The sequence below is a fragment of the Pistacia vera genome, unplaced genomic scaffold (assembly GCF_008641045.1).
Source record: "Pistacia vera cultivar Batoury unplaced genomic scaffold, PisVer_v2 Contig597, whole genome shotgun sequence".
In the NCBI taxonomy this organism is placed as follows: domain Eukaryota; kingdom Viridiplantae; phylum Streptophyta; class Magnoliopsida; order Sapindales; family Anacardiaceae; genus Pistacia; species Pistacia vera.
This window is the reverse complement of record NW_022196442.1, coordinates 6,819-27,786: the sequence shown is the minus strand read 5'-3', so window position 1 is coordinate 27,786 and position 20,968 is coordinate 6,819. Positions and strand designations below refer to the sequence as shown.

General features: G+C 36.5%; 3 protein-coding genes across 5 annotated transcripts; 2 read left to right on the top strand and 1 right to left on the bottom strand.

Moving 5' to 3' along the window:
* The first annotated feature begins 1,121 nt into the window (after positions 1–1,121).
* Positions 1,122–2,939, top strand: LOC116110103 (probable WRKY transcription factor 48). The gene is made up of 3 exons (XM_031396334.1): positions 1,122–1,745; positions 1,954–2,097; positions 2,245–2,939. The coding sequence occupies exons 1-3, from the start codon at positions 1,285–1,287 to the stop codon at positions 2,675–2,677; spliced, it is 1,038 nt and encodes a 345-aa protein (XP_031252194.1). The 5' UTR covers positions 1,122–1,284; the 3' UTR covers positions 2,678–2,939.
* A 4,105-nt stretch (positions 2,940–7,044) lies between these two features.
* Positions 7,045–8,535, top strand: LOC116110106 (peroxidase 40). The gene is made up of 4 exons (XM_031396336.1): positions 7,045–7,437; positions 7,542–7,733; positions 7,836–8,001; positions 8,088–8,535. The coding sequence occupies exons 1-4, from the start codon at positions 7,072–7,074 to the stop codon at positions 8,489–8,491; spliced, it is 1,128 nt and encodes a 375-aa protein (XP_031252196.1). The 5' UTR covers positions 7,045–7,071; the 3' UTR covers positions 8,492–8,535.
* Positions 8,536–8,789: 254 nt separating this feature from the next.
* LOC116110101 (flowering time control protein FCA) lies at positions 8,790–20,592 on the bottom strand. Of its 3 annotated transcripts, none has more exons than XM_031396330.1 (19): positions 20,120–20,592; positions 19,694–19,764; positions 19,202–19,280; positions 14,111–14,193; positions 13,981–14,032; positions 13,412–13,479; positions 13,227–13,293; positions 12,874–12,953; positions 12,692–12,756; positions 12,368–12,427; positions 12,100–12,262; positions 11,840–11,905; positions 11,188–11,748; positions 10,212–10,415; positions 9,936–10,127; positions 9,821–9,859; positions 9,458–9,523; positions 9,331–9,379; positions 8,790–9,201 (listed from the first exon to the last, which is right to left on the bottom strand). In XM_031396330.1, exons 1-19 carry the CDS (start codon positions 20,442–20,444, stop codon positions 9,194–9,196), a joined length of 2,298 nt encoding a protein of 765 aa, XP_031252190.1. In that variant the 5' UTR covers positions 20,445–20,592; the 3' UTR covers positions 8,790–9,193. The 3 variants fall into 3 exon arrangements, with proteins under 3 accessions (XP_031252190.1, XP_031252191.1, XP_031252192.1); XM_031396331.1 differs by having other exon boundaries at positions 8,790–9,204; positions 9,331–9,376; XM_031396332.1 differs by having other exon boundaries at positions 9,331–9,376.
* Positions 20,593–20,968: the final 376 nt, after the last annotated feature.

The window sequence follows — 20,968 nt, the reverse complement described above, 5'->3', positions numbered from 1 at the left end:
TATACATCTCATTATGCGGTATATTGCTTATTGCAAGTTAGGTTGGGCATCAATCAACAATCAAGTGAAGCTTTTGTTTTTATCAGTATATGCAACAAAAAAGGGTAGCTTTAATTAGCTTATCATCTTCCATGCTTTGATTTGATTGGGATGTTAGATTCTTTTGCAATCTATTATGCAATTTGGGAGTCTTATTAGTAAATGATAATTTGCTACATATTAAGGACTGTTACTCTTTATAATCCAAAAAGATTAAAACAAAATAAATAATTTATTTTGTCCGATCAATGTCAATTTCGACCGACCACCAAAAGGGTCATAAAGATATATCAAATTGTGAATATGAATCGCTTGATTTGTAGTCAGATGAGTATGGGTTACTCAGAGATTTTATCTTCGAGTCACATAAAATGTCTTTACTTACCACATTTGTGACTTATCTAATCCATTAGACTTTTAGGGTGTTCAATAGATACTCGAGATCAGTTGAAGTACGCATAATTTAACTCGGACACTTCGGCCAAACAAAAAAGTGTGAATACGGATTGCCCTGAACCAAAAAATCTCCTAATTCACTTTACAAACTCAAGTTTGAAATTATAATCATAAAAAATGTAATCAATCTTAATGTCTCTTAAAACGGCAACAGATTGAATGAAATATTTTGTTTTCTTAAACACAAAAGCACAAACTTACATAACAAAAATAGGGAGTAGAGAGGGGCATTTAAGTCATTTGAATTGCATTAATTTAAGATAAAAACTTGGGCCAGCCTCTCACGTAAAACAAAAAAGTAATTTTGCCGTTTAAAGTTAAAAAGGCTCAGCCGCGAAAGAACGGGGTTTTTAAGTTTCACATGCACACGAGGCCACGTGGGCACACAAGTCCGTCCAGTCCAGTCCACACACAGAGACAACCGGTTAAACCGGTAAAAATATCCGCGTACGCAATTGTGGACCCAATGACCGCTCTTGAGTAATTAATGCCAACACCGTCCCAGTCGACATGGCTCCGTACACATTATTAACCGGCAAATGGCGGTCAACCGCAAATGGGAAACCTTCCAAATCCAAGCTGTTTTCCAAAAACGAAGCCCAAGTCTAATTCACACTTGAAAAAGAACCAAACCAAATTGAGTCTTAAACTCGAACTCAAAACTCAAAACTTATATCTCTCTTTTCTTCGGTTTTGGTTTTGTAATAACGAGAGAGCTTGAAGAGAAAGAGAGAAGAAAACACAAACACTAATGAAGAAGAATATCTGAGTTTGATTGATCAAAGCTGAATGGAGAAGAAAGGTGATGATAATTGTATTGTGTCCATGGCAAATTCGACATTTTCCGATGAGAATCCGGTGGCAAGTAATTTTGCTTTACCAAGCATCTTTGACATGTCATGTGAGGGAGATTATAAGTGGGGGTCTTTTGGGTTCGTGGATTTGCTTAGTGCCCATAACCAAGATTTTGGTGGCGGTGTTTCTTTATTCGATTCTTTACCACACCCACCACCGATTAATTTGCAGCCACTACAACAACAGCAACAGGAACAGCACCAGCACAAGAAACCACTCCCTTCACCGGCCTCCACTGTACCGGAATCTTCAGAGGTTTTGAACAACCCAGCTACTCCAAACTCTTCATCGATCTCTTCTTCATCAAATGAAGGTGCTAATAATGAAGACCAAACTAATAACAATAATAAAGGTGGGGATGATGAAGAACAGGATCAAGATAAGACTAAGAAACAGTAAGTGATCTTTCATTTCATGTATGCTATTAGTTTCTTCTTCTTCTAATATGAATATGAGTTTTGTTTGATGAGGATATTAAGGGAAAATTTGAGGATGAATAAGTGGGTTTAAGTTCTCTTAAATTTATGAGTTGTGGGGTTTGATTTGTTGTTTGTTTTTTGATTTATTAAGTGAAATGTTGTGTGTGTGTGTTGGTTGGTGTAGGTTGAAGCCCAAAAAGAAGAACCAAAAAAGGCAGAGAGAGCCGAGATTTGCGTTCATGACGAAGAGCGAAGTTGATCACTTAGATGACGGATATAGATGGAGAAAGTACGGCCAAAAAGCAGTGAAAAACAGCCCTCATCCAAGGTACTAAGTTTACCCATCCGGTCCCTCATCCTTTCTGATCACTCAAATTCTGTTTCTTGTTTCCCAAGATTTCAAATCAGTTTTACATTATTCTTTGGATAGTTAAAAGCTATTTTGTTTTTTACATTTTTATTTTGCTTGGCGCAGAAGCTACTATCGTTGCACCAGTGCAGGATGTGGTGTGAAAAAGAGAGTAGAGAGATCGTCTGACGATCAAACCATTGTTGTGACAACTTATGAAGGTCAACACATACACCCAAGTCCAATAACGCCTAGAGGAAATATTGGGATTATGGCTTCAGATTCAGCTCGTTTTGGTGCTACTTCTGCTTCATCTTTTGTCGTTCCCCAGCCTCAATATCTTCTAAATCAACATCATCCCTTTATATATACCTCCTCACCTTCTCTCAACATCACCTCTACTACTACTCCTTCTACTTTCAATAATCCTTCATTTTCCCGCTTTATTAATCAAGAGAAACGTATTAGTACTCCTTCGCCAGCTGCGTTGCTCAGAGACCACGGGCTTCTTCAGGACATAGTGCCATCACAGATGCGCAATGAGAACGATGAGAATTAGTATTATTTATATATTGATCTGATCTTATTGTACTGGTATGTAGTTCTCTAACATAACCCACTTCCTTCACCACCTCGATCGTAGACAGACATTTCAGATTGTCTCAATTGGGAAATGACCAGTCCATGGAGAACTGGTTTTGTACTTGTGAATTTCTATGTTTATTCTTTCTTTGTATCTAGAGATGAGACTATCCAGATGTGGAGTTAATGGGTTTTGTATCTTCCATTTTACTTCAGTTACTATTTCCTCTTTTCGCTTATTTTAGTCATTATCATTAACTATTTATCCATCTCTTGTGTTCTTCATTCACCTCTTGCTTTCTTAATATTCTTCTTCGTTGGTTGGAAAAACTGATATGATAATCAGAATTAGGGTTAGGGTTTCCCATTATTAAGAAAAAGTCGGTTTAAAATTGTTATATTTATCTCTCCTCCGTGTAAAGCTCACTTTATGGGAAAAAGAGAAGAATCTAGGATGAACTTTGGAACTTGATCCTACGATGGTGTGAAACCCTAAAAATGGGAATGGTTAAAAAGAGTTAAATGCGATATCTTGGAACATGCATGGGTTGCAATAATAATATGCAGTAATAAATATATATATACATATATATCTTCACCATGCCACCACTAACCATTTATGGTCTTTTTCTTCCTCTTTAAGCCACATTTTCATAAAGAAGAAGCTTGGATCACTAGTAAAATGTGTAGAAATAATAGTATGGTGTGGTTGCTTTATACATTGCTGATGATATCTATATGCGATTTCTTAGTCTTCGTTCATATTTCTCTGCCTTTTGTTAGGAATGTTCAGCCACTTTGATTGTCATTCTACTTGTAGAAGAAATGTAGCCACTACTCTAGCCAAGCCAGAGTTATTATTTCTAAAGTAATTAGATCGACATCAAGGGATGAAAGGCAGTTGAATTTCACCACATATATATATGTCTATAAATTTATATATATCTAACTAGCTTCACCGTTCTAATCCCTATGAAAGCACTCAACCAGATAATACATATATATATATATCGCCATGGCTTCATAAATCACTAGCATATGCCTATTACGTGCTATATATGCATATACATATATTTATGATTTATCATCATAAATGTTTAAAGAATCACGACATCTATAAAGCTCCTTTCCAAAAGTGGGTATGAGCTGTTTAGAAATCTAATCAAAGAGAAAGGTTTCTTCAGTTTAACACATGATGATAATATATGCTGCAGCCTCAAATAGATGAGAAGCTTGCAGGATTTGCATTGACTAAGTTGCCAAAAAATAAAGGTAACATGTTGTGGAGAATCAGTGTCATCATCTTTCTCCAATACGTCTAAGGTCTAATCACACTCTCCTTAATTTCCTAATCTCTAACTCGTGCTAGACTTATGGAAACTTTTCAGATTCACACAGCTTCTTGGAAATTAAACTTCTTATACTTGTCTATAAACAGTATAAAATATATATATAAAAAAAAATAATGGTTTCTTGTTTGATGAAGGGCTGCTAACTGGTTTTGAATTCAAGATCTCGTATGAACACAATCAGATAGCGTGGTACAAAAATATAAAATATTAACAAGAAGAAACAACAGAGTCATATACAGGATGATATAGTTAAAGGTTCTTCTAAAGTTTAATTGGCTTTAAGCATTCCTAGAAAGTGAAAACATTGGAAAGCTCTCTCTTGTTTGTTCCCAGAAAAAGGGCTTTTCATTTATACCAAATTTATAAACAGGTAAATCACTATTACTTTAACCAGACAGAGAAATCTTTGACTAACACTACATGGGATGTGGGAGAGAACTAATTGGTTCATTGTGAACTGAATCCTCCAACTATAGCCCCTCTTCTATACTCAGAATTTATTTAAGAAGGGTTTAGAGAATTTCCCTTATGTGTTTGTCTATATCCATTATGTTAAAGTTTAAGGTGGCACGCATTTGGTATAATCTGATTAAATCCAAAAACTTTGATACCCCAATATCGTTTTAGGATCCTAATTTTATAATACATGGTGCGAATTTTATATGATGTTTGGGTGGGTTAATTTGGTGGCTACAATTTTAAGATTTTAAATATAGAAAAGGAAAGAGAATCCACCAACAGAAGAAGTTTTCGTGTATAATGCAAGCTGATGATTAAGAGGTGAGGTGACCATACTATGGATGTCATATCATATATAGCTCTAGGCTTCATTATACAAAATTCAAACTATTATTTTACCAAACATTTAAAGGCTACAAAACTTAGCCTTAAGGACCTAAGAATTTAGGAGTTGGAATCAAATTTATTGATCTTTCTCTGTTTGTATTTACATTAGAGGAATCACTAGGCTTATTTTTATAATCAAATCATCCATAATTTGGACCTCAGAAAATATATTTACTTTTCCCTGTAATTTTTTTTTTTTTTTTTTTTTTTTTTACCGAAAGTGCTCAAATTAGCTTATATGTATCTCAACTATTTTTTTAGGACTTTAAAACTATTTGTCAGGTCAGAGTTTTAGTGGCTATTCTTATTAGCAACTGGGAAGACACTCGAACTTATGACTTTTTGAATAATACATTCAAGAGTCCTTATCGAACTATTCAACACGTAAATGTAGTTTGAAACGACACATTGCTGTCTTTGTTTTATTGTATTAACAAAATTTCTCTGGAGTCTTCTTCATCTTCTTTCGTTCGATTTCCGATCATGGGCTTGAGAATATCTTTAGGGAAAACTATGATTCCATCCTTAATGGGCTTCTGTTTTGCAGAGTTTTTTATGGGTCTAAAGCGTGTAATACTGCATGGTGAGCTTCAATGTGATTTACTATTAAGCTTCTAGGAATGTGGCCCAAATACACCCATACAATAATTTGGCATTCATTGACAAATCCCAAATGGCATATATTTTAGAGCCACTTTGAGGAAAGAACTCATTACTATTCCTATTGAAAACGATATATTCTCACCTCAAGTTTTGCAAAATCTCAAATTGGTATCTTTGGTTGCATTTATTCCAGACTTTCACCCTTAAAGTAACGTTGTTAACAATTTTTAGGTTACAGAGGATGCTATTACCATAATACCCTTAACAAATAAATTAATAAATTATTTATTAACCCCTAAATTAGTAGAGTTATAAAATTAATTATCTTATTTTTAAATTACTTCAATAACACCTTCGGTGTCTATGCACTCTCTCGGTTTTTACCCAATATGAGTTGTTTCCAATGGCATTGAACCCCCTATTCACCTCTATCACCTTTGACATAGTTCGTTGTCCAAAACCCCTCTAGTTCTTGACTCATTGGCCCCTTTGGTTGCCAACGCTGTTAAGTTTAGGGTTTCCTTGTTGTTCGCCTGAATTCGGTTAATTCCGATAGTAAAGATCCAATTGGACACCACCACAGCAATCAGCGTCTCCAACTCTACAAAACCCTTATGTCCCCAACAACCGTTTAGTTGTTGTTCGCCAACTGAGAGGTTTATGTTCATCGCATTTTTTGGAGCTACCATGGTCGGGAAGGTTAAGGGTTTTGTAGGGGGATGCAAGGAGTCAAACGATGGTGGTGGTTGAGGTTGTTGCAGCTCAAAACGGATGAAATCGACAAAAAAAGTCACAGCGTGGTTGTCATGGTCGGCGATCAACAAGTGATAAGGGGTTGTGAAGGGTAAGGCTTTGTAGAGGGGAGGATAAGGGTTCAAATGGTGGTGACAAGGGTGATTTTTGGTGGAAGAATTGTCGGAAAAGAGCGAAAAACGTTGGGGGCGATGCCTGCTAACGTGCGCCATAGCACTGTTAGAGGCGGTGATCTGCTAACGTACGTCATCTCCTATAAAATGACCAATTTACCCTTTTACCATTATATTAAACAATTTTCCATCAAATACAACCAAGGATACCAACTTAAGATTTTGCTAAACCTCAAGCGAGAATATGTCGTTTACTATTCCTATAATTCCCTCTTCAACGGGTAAATTTCTAAGTGTGGATAGTTACTGTAAATGCCATGGAAAGCAAACAGATAAAATGATTATTTTCATGTGACAACCAAATTTTTTGCCTGTAATGGCACATGATTGGAACAGTTTAACCCACCCTCGTAATTAAGTGAGGTAATGAAAAGCCAAATTAACTATTTACTTCATGGAGACTACTACAGTTTCAATCTTCTTAAGGGCTAAAACCATATTATTGTATCAAAAACAAACAACTGTCTGTCTTTTTTTCTTAACAAAATTGTTGAAGCTTTTCCACTTCTGTTAATCCCACAAGTTTAAGAGAATGGACGTCCTGAATAGCTTTGGAGAAGCACATGGCATTAGGTTACCAAGTGTGAAGTAGCTTGACCTCTTCCATGGCTTGAATGTTTCTTCACTTAACCACTCTCTGCTGCATGACATCTCTTCACAATCTGCTATTGTCACAACACTACTGTTCAACCTTCTGGTATTCTATATATAAGAAGCAACTTTCACCATTCCAACTCACTTCACTTGCAAACTTAATGTTTCAGATGGCTAAGTACTTGGCTTTCCTTTTTCTCATGCTTAAGCTTGCAACCACATTTGCATCCCAACTCAACTCTTTGAATGAGACGTGTCTTGGTGACGGTGGTTTCGACTTGCAAATTGATATATACATAAATAGCTGTCCAGAGGCTGAAGCCATCATCTTTTCTGGAGTTGAAAATGCTGTTTCCCAAGATTCGAGGATGGCGGCTTCGCTGCTTCGTCTTCATTTCCATGATTGCTTTGTTAATGCAAGTAGTCTTAATAGATATATTTACATTCTCATATTTCTATAGCCGCTTTTAGAGTGGTGTTATCAAGTGAAGTAACTGTGTTGTTTGAGTTTTTGTTTCAGGGTTGTGATGCTTCAGTGTTATTAGATGACACTGGGAACTTTGTTGGAGAAAAAACAGCACCACCTAATCTGAATTCATTGAGGGGGTTTGAAGTGATTGATTCAATAAAATCTGAACTTGAATCTGTTTGTCCTGAGACCGTCTCTTGCGCTGATATTCTGGCAGTTGCTGCTAGAGACTCGGTTGTTCTAGTATGTGATGTTTTATCAGTAATTCTTTAAGTCTTCCTGAGAAAATTGAACTGTGTTCACTTCACTAACTTATGTTGTACTAATCTGAAATTTAAATCACAGTCTGGTGGTCCAAGTTGGGAAGTGCAAATGGGTAGGAGGGACAGTTTGAGCGCTAGCAAAGCAGCTGCAACTAACAACATCCCAGCTCCAAATTCAACAGTGGCAAATCTTGTGGCCAAGTTCCAGAATGTTGGCCTTACACTCAATGACATGGTTGCGCTTTCTGGTAATAACTTCCTTCTTTACTGCTTAAACAATTGCTTGAATGTCAAGCTCGCTGATGTAGTTGTGTTAATATTATTTACTGGGCAGGTGCACACACAATGGGAAAGGCTCGATGCTCAACTTTCAGCTCTAGGCTACAGAATCTCAGCAACTCAAATGGTCCAGATGTTAATGTGGATTTCCTTCAATCTCTGCAGCAGCTGTGTTCGGAACCTGGCAGTAACACAGCACTCGCACATCTTGATCTAGTGACCCCAGCAACATTCGATAACCAGTACTATATTAACCTTCTTTCTGGGGAGGGATTGCTTCCATCTGATCAAGCTCTTGTTACAGGCAATGATCAAACTCGCGAAATTGTTGAATCCTATGTTGAAGACCCATTTATCTTCTTTGAAGACTTCAAGAACTCCATGTTGAAAATGGGGAGATTGGCACCTCTTACTGGGGAAAATGGTGAAATTCGTAGTAACTGCCGTGTTGTTTATTGACCTCTAGCTTAATAACTCACCTATGACATAAAAGCATCGCTTTGGCCAAGTATTATAGTTTCGATATTCCAATAGCTAGTGGTAGTATAAGGCTTGTATGGCTATCCCTTTTAAATTTTAATCCGAATTTCAATATCAGTAACCAGATTCAACAAACTTAGTACTTTCTTTATGTTGATTTATAATGCTTTGAGGCTAAGTTTTTGCTAAATGGGCTTCCTTGCTCTGGGAAGTCACCAGCTTAATTTAGGATTGATCATTGAAGATGGAAAAAAAATAACCCAGAGGAAAAACAAAGCAAAAAGAATAGAGTGGCCTTCAAGGCTTCAACTCCTAGCATAAATTTGCATCAGATGTACAAAGAGCTCAGCAATCCCACATTAATGTTATGATTTACTATATATGATTTTGGCTAAACATTATTTAACTATACCAACTAGTATTATGTTACAAAATGCGGCAACAACTTTGTGTTACAAAGGCATCCATTGCACAGAGGATTATTTCATCAAAGCCAATAACTCCAGGGCGGAAGATGGGATAATAATCGATGTGATAAAGATTAATGCTGGTCTGGCATTCGAATTATAAGCAGCTGTTCTAGCTCACCCTTGCCGGAAGTTTGATACAAAGTCTCTGGCTTTCGGATTCTTCAAACATGTAGTTTTGCCACTGGGCCACCTCTAATTCTACCTTTCCACTTCAAGTCCCTGCTGATAGATTAGGTTATTAGAATTGATGAAAATAATAGAACATGCCAAAAAAAATACATTGCAACTTCTGCTTATTTTCTAGAGGGATGGAGAGAGGTAGATAGAGTTTAAAGCCATAGGAAAAACCTGATGGCTTATTCTTCCACATCCACTCCTGAGCAGCCTGGACCCCCTGCTGCAGCACATGAGAATATGAGAATAAAATGTAATAACAGAGTGAATCTCAGATGATCAATATGACAACACTTGGTACCTGTTGGAAGCGTGTTGGATCATTGACTGAACCAGCTGCAGTTGGTAATTGAGGATATCCATGTTCCTGCAAAGCAAAAAGATCCTGAGAAAGATAGGACCATATAAACTCTCAACAGAGAAAAAATATGTAAAAACAAAGGTAAAGCAAAGTTGAGTGTTAATCTTGATAAACGCGGAAGCTTATTATAAAGGATAAATAGAGGCTCAATAGATTTAGTTGAAGGTAACAATTGTAAAGGCAGATATATGGAACATGTACAGCATATCCATCACAATCATGATCAGTTTGACTGAATTTCATAGTTTTTAAATAAGGAATTAACAGCAAAATAAAAATATATAATAACTTTATGAAATTTACCTGAGCACTATGTTGACCTCTAACTCCAGAAGCTGGATACTGGATTTCCACAACAAAGAGTTAAAATAAGAATTATATATTATGAATATTGTAAAAACTATGAAGCAATACTGACCGATGAAGAAAATGGCTGTTGCAACTGCTGCTGTTGTTGACGGAGCTGTGGTTGAAGGTGCATCTGTTGTGCTTGTGGAAGCTGCTGTGCAGGCAAAACTTGGGGGTTTGACTGGTTTTGAGGCTGTTGAACTGGTGGTTTTTGTTGCTGCTGCTGCTGTTCAAATAATATTAACTCTTCGGGTTTCTCCCACTACATGTTCACAGCAAACACTTGTTACATAAATGGATAAAAAGCAAAAGCCAGAAAGTCAATAGCAATAGGTCAATTTCTCACCTTGCTTTCACCAGTTATGCCATTATAATAGTACTTGTATCCATCTGGGGAGGTATGCTCTGTCCAATTACATTTTACGGGAGGTACAGTTTGGGTTGTTACAGATACAGCAGGGGCAGCCGATGTAGATGGGGGTGCATCTGCAGCTGGTGTGGAACCAGGAGCGCTGGCAACTGTCTGTGGTGCAATCCCAGCCCACTGAGACTGCAGGACCAAGTAATATACTTAGCAAATAACTTAAATGTTGCAGCAAATTTACCAAACAGTAGAATGAGGGTTCAAGATAAACAAACTAAAGTAGTAATTGGATGGAAATGGAAACTGTTATCTACCCACTCAAGCTTTGCTTGATAAAACGAAACCAAGCTTGATAATGAATTATGGTCCATTCATTTATCAAGAAAATCAAAACTCCATCTGATAGCTTGAAGCGGCTATTAGTCTATATATTATACGGTATCATATTATACATAAACAATATAATAAATACTTAAATAAGTAAATAATAAACAACAAAAACTCAAGCTCAACTATCTTATCAAACAACTCAATCTGAGCTCAAGTTTCTCTTTCATTCTTTTTCAACAAAGCAAAAGCCTCACTATTTTAATGCGAGTAATCTTTTTCATACGAAGGTCCCACTCATTTGCACTCTTATCTAGCCATCCTACCACAAGAAACTGGCAAAATATATTTACCAAGTGAAAGGTGTACTGTCATCTAGGTACATGGATTTCATAAGGAAAAAACAAGATCTATTGCTCGCAAGTATTACAAGATTCATCCAAGCAAAAACTTGATGAATATTAAACAAATACTACATGTCAAATCTTGCTCTCGTTATTTTTACTTCTGTAACCCACGTAATTTCTGTGGCAATTTTTAAACCAAAAATGATGAAATTGATCCATTTATAACAAGCTTATGAAATCCATTTGAAATGCTAAACGCTACAATTCCTGCGATCTAGTCATACCTGCTGTTTTGTAGACTGAGAACCCTGCTGCGATGATAGATTTTGATTAGATGGCTGCATCAGCTGCAATTGCTGCTGCAGTTGAGAGAACGCCTGCTGGGATGATTGAAAGGTCGCTTGCAGAGTTTGAGTCTGCTGTGACAGCATCTGAGCTAACTGAGAAGGGGATTGCTGATAAGGTTGAAGCATTTGCTGCTGGACAGGAGCAGGCAACTGCTGTTGATTTGTAGCATTGGACACTGGATTGGATTGCAGATTCAGATTTTGAAGAGTTTGTAGTGATGGAGCAGATGAAGCTATATGCTGAACCTGAGGTTGAGAACCAGTCAACTGTCCACTCAAGCCATGTAAATGCTGTGATGGCATTGCTTGGCTGAAGGGTGTCTGACTAGGAACCTGTAGCTGACCAACATGGGAACTCTGAGTCTGCGGGTAAGAAGATGGAGCCGGAGGATGTAGTTGAAGTGAAGGATTTATATGCTGAGGGGATTGACGCGGCTTCTGTAATGGCGATATTTGCTGACCAAGAGATGGTACTTGTGATAAAGGTTGGTTAAAACTCTGAGAGAATTGAGAACAAATTTTCTTACTACTTCTCGAATGACGAGGTAAGAGCATGAAGGCACAATAAACATATACAAATTTTACATACCTGTTGTGAAGCAGATGAAGTTGAAGAAACAGCAAGTCCTGGAAGAGGACCATCAGTAGGACCACCCTAAAATATTCCAAGCACAGTTAAGTAATAAAGTAAGAAGCAACAATCGAAGAAATGAGAATTTACATGTAATAGGTACACCATAACTGAACACAAGCTGCTATAGATGGCTTACATTTCACACATTAGTGCTACTATCATAAAGAATAATGCTGAAAATATATGTGTAGCAGAACCATCAAATCTGTTCTTACCGGATTTAAAGGCATTCCTAGATCACCAGACCTAGGAAGCAACTGATTCCCAAAACCACGGATGCCCGGATTTGAAGATGGTCCCATGTTCTGAGGACTCATTGGATGCCAAGCATTCTGAGGAATTCGATCACCCATAGGCTCACCAAACTTGGGTGCTGGTCTGCAGGAACATGAAAAGATAATTACAAAGGAAAAAAATTGAACAAGAAGATCAAAAAAACAATGAAGCATTAAACTTCACTAAACTTGTTGGGAAAGTGCGTACCTAGGCCCTGGTGGTGGAAACCGAGGACCAAAACCGGGACCTCCAAATGCTGGAGAAGTCCTAAAAAAGGATGAAAGATAAAGTTCACATATATCAGAGATACAGATAGGAAGCCAACACAGTAAACAGAGAGTTGGAACTATGTTCATATTTCATGAATATATATAAAAATGACAAAATAAAATGCCTAATCTAGTGTTAAAGACTACACTCCTCCCCTCCCATCGCAGAAAAGAGAAAACAAAATCAAATATATACTAAACCAAAATAACAAAACAGCAGCTCCCCACTCCGATAATAAATAAACTGTCTTAAGGAAAAAACCTTGAGTCTCCAAGCCTAGGCCTCTTAGGATCAGCAAACCGGACAGTTAATGGTTGATCACATCCCTAAAGATGCAGAAATAATACAATAAGTACATATCTTCAACAACATAGCTTGTAAACAGAACAATACTGAAGTATTAAACCATGGCCAAGATTACTCATGTAACAAATAATCCTTACTCTCATGGTATAAATTCCATTAAGAGCATTTATAGCTGCCAGTGCCATCTCTCTGTTAGAGTATTTAACAAATCCACATCCTTCAGAAAGAATTCAAAAAAACATGTCAGGAATGGGTCGATACAAACATGATGGAATTAGATTCCATATAAGTATGGAGGATAAAGAGAAAATATCAATGTCAGAACAGTAAAAAAAAACCAAAATCCTAATATTTTGAGGACTAGCAATTCAATTTAAGAAGCACTAAGAAGTGATGATAATATAACCATCTCACAAAAATTTTGGAAACTTCACTGTCAAGTTAAATTATGTGCATAAATGATAAATCAATCTTTAGGTTGGAAACATACCACGACTCAGCTTATATTCATCACGCATGAGGTAAACATCTTCAACTCTACCATATGGTGAAAAAATCTGTCAAGCAAAACAGTGCACAGCAGTTATGAGCAGAGCGAACAAGTTTTTGTGCTAAAAAAGTACGAACTTAGGCAGAAACAGAAAATTAAACACTAGAAGTTGATGTCTGGCATACTTCTTCAACTTCTTTTTCAGTAGCTTGTTTGTTCAGTGAGCCCACGAACAATTTGTACTCAACTGCACCTGTCATAAAAAGCAACGGCCTTTGGTTTACATAAATTAATTACATGGGGAGAGGAAAACAGCACACACACACACACATACATAGCAAGTCAGTCTGTTAATACATTAAGTTTCAGAAAAAATTTCCCCCAAAAAACCATTCTCCAATAGAGCATGCCAATTTCAAGCTGCGAAAGAATAGTCTCATGTAGGCACCATTCTCATTTGCCCCTGTTCAAGAGCCAGATAGGTGGTGCCATTTATTTTACCAGAAGAGAGTCAATGTTATTCTTGAGCTTCTATTAAAGTCCATTCTTTGACTATGAAATAGATACTCAAATGCGGACTTTACCCAAAACAAGGGTATGCCAAATCTCCAAATCAATAATGGTATGCCAGTGCAAATCAAATGGCACAAATTTGCAGAGACATCTTACTCCAGAATTAGCATAAACAAATTAACATAATTTGAAACAACCAAGATAAAAAGGCCAAAAGAAATCAAAATTGATGCGCAATTACCAAGACGTTCCCGCTCCCCATCAGCATATCGAACTTGGATAGGACCCATTCCCTATAAAACACATATTTATGGGTCAAACTGCCATAGTTGCCTTAGTAATTGAAAATCAAGAGCAGGTAGAAAAATTACCCCAGGCAAAGTATGTTGATTGTGCAAGGCTCTAATGGCCCTATCAGCTTCTTCTGAAGTTGCATATTTTATAAAACAACAACCTGAACCACCAAAGAATTTTTGTCCTGATTTCATTAGGTTACAGGCACCCCTTCAATGATGGTATACATAGGCAAAAGACAGTAACATACATATATGTGAATACCATTGTTAACAAAGTGGGGAAAAAACAGAGAGAGAGAAATAGCTCATGGACTTAAATAAATTTTGCTATTCTTCAAGGTCCAATCATCCAAGGACATTTTAAACAAACAGATAATCAACTTTCACATGGCAAAATAGAAGATAAAAAATAGGGGAAAAAACAAATATAGCCAACAGTTGATATAAAAATATAAATTGACAGATGCCTACGAATAACTACATCTATCTCAAAAAAGGCGAAGTCCATGGGCCCAACTTGCATGAAACCCTTGCTATATTGACATTAAGCATTAATTGTATGACAGTACAATATGTTCTCATCCAAAAAAAAAAAAAATATATGGCACTACAACAGTAACTGGCCAATTCGATACAGTAGGGGGTAAAAAAGGGAGACAGAGAAAAAGAAGGGAGAAACAGGTTTATTCAGAGTTCTTGACATATACATTTTCATGTATATATTGTAGCCCCTCAGCGAAGTAGTTTAAGACAAGAAAAGACAAACAAGCATACTGCAACCTGACTATAACTCTACAACTACTAAAGCCAATGCTGTTGCTACCGGTACTATTACAACTACAACTAATAATAATAATTACAAATCAATAATCAAAGATCTCTTCCTCAAGTTTTGCATTGAAAAAGAAGATGCCATTCGCAATAGCAACACATCACACACCATGGTTCATTTATGTGCATTCCTTATAATCAATGAAGGTGAGCCAAATCGAGAGCTAAATGTTTGCTAGACACAATACAGTATTTCAGTGATTGTCAAGCCCACTAAAACATCAATTTAAATCCCATGCAGTCATTTACAAGAAGCCATAATAATAGAGCACATGCTGATAGTCAAATTGTGGTTACAATTCGACAAGTCTAAATGTTGGCAAATTCAAGACCTTGATGATTCAATTTTTTTTTCCAAATAACTGGAAAGACAATAAGTTCCATTCCCAGAATAAAAAGCTGAAATGAACACCACCTCATCCAAAAACAAGAAAATAAAAAAGAAACCCAATCACTACATTCTTCCTTCAGTTTGTTTGATTCCACCAGCAAAACAGGCTTCAAGCAAATAGGTAATGCAGTAGGGTGAAATAATACATGGTAGACATACTGTTGTTAGACCCTAAAAAAGGTAAGAAGCCAATCAAAAGTTCCATAAAACCAAAATCAGACTAGCACCATCATGTCAGTATCACGTTTGTTGTGCAATCTAACTTGGAAGAATGGCTAAGTGCCACCTCAGCTTGATTGCAACAGGATCATCATACAGAAAAACACCAGCAAAAGAAGACACCTCCCCCACCAACATGGTGAAGCCATTTTACACAGAGTAATAAACAACCAAGATATTATGGTTGTGTAAGAGGAAGACACGACCCCTCTAAAAATGGTCTATATTATTTTATGTTCATACTTTTCTCAAAAATGGCATTAGCTCATAAGCGTATAAAGTTTCAGGAAGTCACAGACCTAAAATCAAGTGTCATTGTCAAGAAATCCTATGCATGACTTCATTTACAAAACAGAATGTAATAAAAAACGTAGTTGAAATAGATTCACAAATGATAATACATTGTAGACATTTCACATAAGCTAGATAACGATAGAACAATCAAATCCCATGCATTCTGTTCATAAGGCATCAACTTCAGATGTACATTTGACTGAGGATAACTCCTTACAGCCTTCCCCAAACACGTTAATCCCAATCCTAAACTTTGAGTCTCGGTCGTGAAGGAATTTCAAGACTTCTTTTTTCTCTGTTCACCTAAATTGGAAAGGAGTTTTGGGTTGATTCTATCATGTTCTGGGTTTTGGTTCAAGGAAGGGATGACTGTTTTTACAGTATGTATAACATGTTTCCCATTGGTTTTCTGATTCTTAGTAGATACTTGGTTCACAATTGCAGCATCTACTTTTTGTACTTTACACAGTATATTCTTTCTAATTAAAAGAGGAAATCAATCTGATTCAAATCAAACAGAACAAACCCTAAATGAAATCTAATATTCACATCCTGATAGGATTGTAATTTCTAGTATTATAATTTAATAAGTCAATATAAGCAAAATGTTTATGGTTAATCACATCCATAAACAATAAAGCAATTAGCAGAACAAAATTTATAGTGAATACCAATATCCAGACAGAAAATAGTAGTAAAATAGAGCTTAAAGATGAAACAATGCATTTGACGGGGGGAAAAGCCAATCATCCATCTCAATATAAATGGTTAATGATCATTCTGTTCCAATAATTTTGAAAGAAAAGAATAAAAAAGGGTCCATAACCTGCCCAACGCTGCTTCTTGTCATACATACTAAAATGAGCATCATTTATCATTTGATAGAGGGTTACTACTTAATATGATCAAACAAAAAGCAACCATGCCATCCTAGCCTCCATTGTCAGAATGGCAAAAATCAACCATCTATATCAAAGAGAGAAAAAAAAAAGAAAACTATACAAATTAATGATCATTCACCACCAGCTATTTAGAACCAAAAATATACATGCTTATTGCACAATGCAATTTGTTCACGCATAGATAGTAATTAATTGGCCATCAGTTTTAATCTTGGGGATTCACACTTAATTGATTAGACCACAAAGCAACCAACCATACTACCTCCAATGTCAAACTCATGATTTAACCACTAAGCAACCTGCCACACTACCTCCATAATTGAAACTTAGCCACATGGATGTGGTTGCCGATGAGTTAGTTTTCTAAAATCATGGATTTCCAAAAATTTATTTAAATACACATTACTGGTCACAAAACCACTCCTTCAAAAACTACCCAACAATAAGACCATAATGTATGATTGATAGTATAAGCAAAACACATCACTCTGCAGAACCACTACAGAGAGATAAAAACAGGTGACTAAGATACCAAAGAGATAGCATTGATAGATATTACCACCATGCCACAACTAATGTGTACTTATGCCATCAATAAAGGTACACAAAACAGCCATGGAACTTCAGTTATCATAGTACAAAAGTTGTCTGGACGCCCAAATAACAATTAACAAGCTTGTGAAGCTAACTTAGAATCTCAAGTACAAACTTTCACAGCGGAATAAAGCACCTCAACCAAAACAAAGCCCTCCAGATAACAGAAAATGTGCAAGTTCTCACTATGAACTCATTCATTTGCTCACACACAAACAACAGATTGGCATGACGTAAAGAAATTAGTAAGAAATATTGCAATACATATTTTAGCATTCAAAATGCAGCTGCACATTGTATTGAAATTTGAAATACAACATCCACGGAATATTCTATTGACATTCACATTTGGGAGCACCAGCGGCTACCATTCACCACAAGAGAAAAGGCCATCAACAAATAAGTATTTAAAGAAAATGACAAGCAACCAACAACCAAACCCCAATGTTAATAAAAATAGACATCAGGTCTCCAGCAGCAAATAACAACACTGATCTAATGAACAATCATAGATATAAAGTTGAGTAACTTGTTATATACTAAAATTGGTAGTAGAACCAACAAAACCATACTACGGCACTTCCATATATTACTTAGGCACTTAAACTTACAAGTATATGAAACAAAACAAACATTGGAAAAAAGTCCATACATTCAACTATTTCAACAACACGATGGAAAATTACTCGAAAACGCTCATGAGATGGGCTTTTAAATAAATTAAAACTATCACTGCATCCATGATCTGATTACAAATAACACAGAAAGACTAACACTGCCATCCAAGATCTGACTGCGAATAACACCGAAAGACTAACACTGCCATCCATGATTTGAAACAGAACAAACATTGGATAAAGGCCCATAAGTACAAATATTTCAATAATATGACAGAAAAACACCTCAAAACGGCTCATGAGATAGGCTTTTTAATAAATAAAAACTAACACTGCAATCCATAAGGAACGATTAACACTGCCATCCATGATTTGATCACAAATAAAAATACAACATCCAAATGAAATTTAACATCGTAGTCCACACACACCTAGCGCACAAAAATAACAAGGGGTTTAATTTCCAAAATTACATCAACAATAATGTCAACATCAGAAAAGCCAACTAATGGGCTCTTTAAACAACCATTAACCATCCTGTGACCACACCATCAAGAATAGGCTTAATTATTGATAGAAGCATAAGAACTCATCTAACTAGCTCAAGCGTGTAAAGACAACAACCACAGAATGGCATCACACTAATAGCCATCCAACAAATGTCCATATAACTGCTGACGATGGTATAGTAACATTTAAAACTCGTATAATCCAAACACCATCCAGTTCTAATATGTAATCTAACTCCAAATCCATCACATATTATCAATATCAAAAATAAAAAAATATATATAAGTTCATTCCAAGCATCCAAATAACAGAACTCCCAGGTTCATTAGATATTAAGATGTCAATAAAAAAAACCCCCAAAATACAAAGCGATTAACACCCATGAAAAAGAAAATAATCCAAGAATTTGGTCACTCTGTAACGTACAAAAGTTTAACTTTTAAAATCCTGATAGTATTAGGTTACAGTTATTGTAGCTGTAGGCTCTCCCGTTACAAATGACTTGTTAGATAAAACCCTTACCACCTCAACCACAAATATTACAACCCAGTGGATCTATTTCTCTTTAAAACATCTATCTGCCATACAATATACACAACTGGTTTTTTTCCTACGTTTGCATCGCTCTTCTTGTGTAACAGGACCGAAAAATTAAAAAAGGTCGCAACCAAAACCAACAAGCCCGAAACTTGTTGCAAAAACTAACTGAGACGAAAGATGAGCTTATGTTTGCTCCCATCAGCCTCTCAGGAGACCTGAAATAAGATAGGTATAAATCAAAGTTATGAAGAATAACATTCACACATACCTTGTTGTTGTCCAGTCCTCTTGTCTTTGATTAAAGCAACCTCTATCACATGTCCATGTTCTTCAAAGAAAGGGCGAATCTGACATCAAATAAGCAATTTTAACCAAAATAACAAGAATATTAACAAAGCAAAAACTCAGAGCAGGACTATAGGAGATAATAACAAGTACCAAAACTTTACCAATAGGTTCTACAATACCTCTAAGATAACAAAAAGGATGCATAATGGCAAGCACCACAATAATTCCTTAAATAGACTAATATACACATGCCAGCATCTTAATGAGAACTATAACATCATGACTAAGAAAGATCATGTCAACTCTGACTCAGAAACATATCATAAACCTAAGTTAATGCATTTCACGAAATGTGAAAGGGGTACTTCAAAAACACACAAGTGAGTAAAAAAAAAAAATACTTATATAACACATTATCTTTTCATGGATCAATATATTTGAGTTCAACATGATTGGGAATCGATAGACTTACATCCTCTTCAGTGGCTGTCTTTGGAACAGAGCCAACAAAAAGTTTCGCAAAACTGCCACCGTCAAATCGATCTGCAAGGAAATAAGACACAGCTAATCAGTACCTCAATAAAATCATTAAGGGACTAAGATTCACAGTGCATTCTGTCAATGCTCCAAGTGGATGCGTAGAACTAATTTGCGCGTAGCAAAGTGAATAAATGGATAATTAGAAATTTAGTCATCATGATCATTGATATGTAAAACACCAAGTGAATTTACAGTAATTTGAAGGTGTGCATCCAATGTCAATAATCCCAAAACAAACACATGGTTCTCGAGAAATTTGAAAAGAAACATTATTAATTACAGTTTTGAAATAGATTAACTTGTACAACACAAGCAAAATAAAACGAAATTCAATTGCTAATAATTAAAGCGAGCTAACCAGGAGAAGACCCTCGGCCAGAAAAACCTCTTTTCTGTCCCGAAACTTGCGGCAACGGTGGCGGCGCCACCGGATAGTTCGACCCAAACGCTCCGCCCATAGGAAGGAAACCTCCTCCTCCTCCACCGCCACCCATTGGCCTGAATCCTCCTCCACCGCCACCACCCGGTGGATGACGCGGAGGACTATCAAAAGGACGGCTACCCCCTCCTCCTCCTCCTCCACCTCCGCCACTTCCTCGAAAATTGTTAGGGCTACGGCGGCGGCTGTTATATTGATAAGAGTCTTGATTATTACTATTATTATTGTTGTTGTAGCGACTCATAGGACCGTCGGAGAAGCGAGAGGGACGACTGTGACGGTTGTAGTGAGAATCCTGGTTATCATTATTGTTGTAGTTGTCGTAATTGTAGCTGCTGCCGCCGTTGCCGTTGTTGTTATCGCTGCTGCCATAATAACGGTCTCCTCTGTGTCTATCCAGCTTTGCTGACTGGTTATTATTAAACCCTAACCCTAGAATTTTGAAGGAGAATGAGGAAATTAAGCAGTGCAGTGTTGCAAGAGGTGCGAGGAGAAGTGACGCAGTAATTATATATTGGGCCTAGTTTGAAAAGCCCATTTTAATGGGCTATCCAATTACATTACCCGAACCCAATATCCGATTACAATCATTCTGACATGGCCGTTGCCTGTTGGGTCCGTAATAGTAATACAAAGCAAGAGGTTATTTCCTCCTCGAGATTTGAGGAAAGTACAAAATGCACCCAAGGGTTTCGAAAAGTAGTAAATACATCCAAAAAATTAATCACCTTACTATACAATATTCTTTTTCTAATTATATATTCTTTT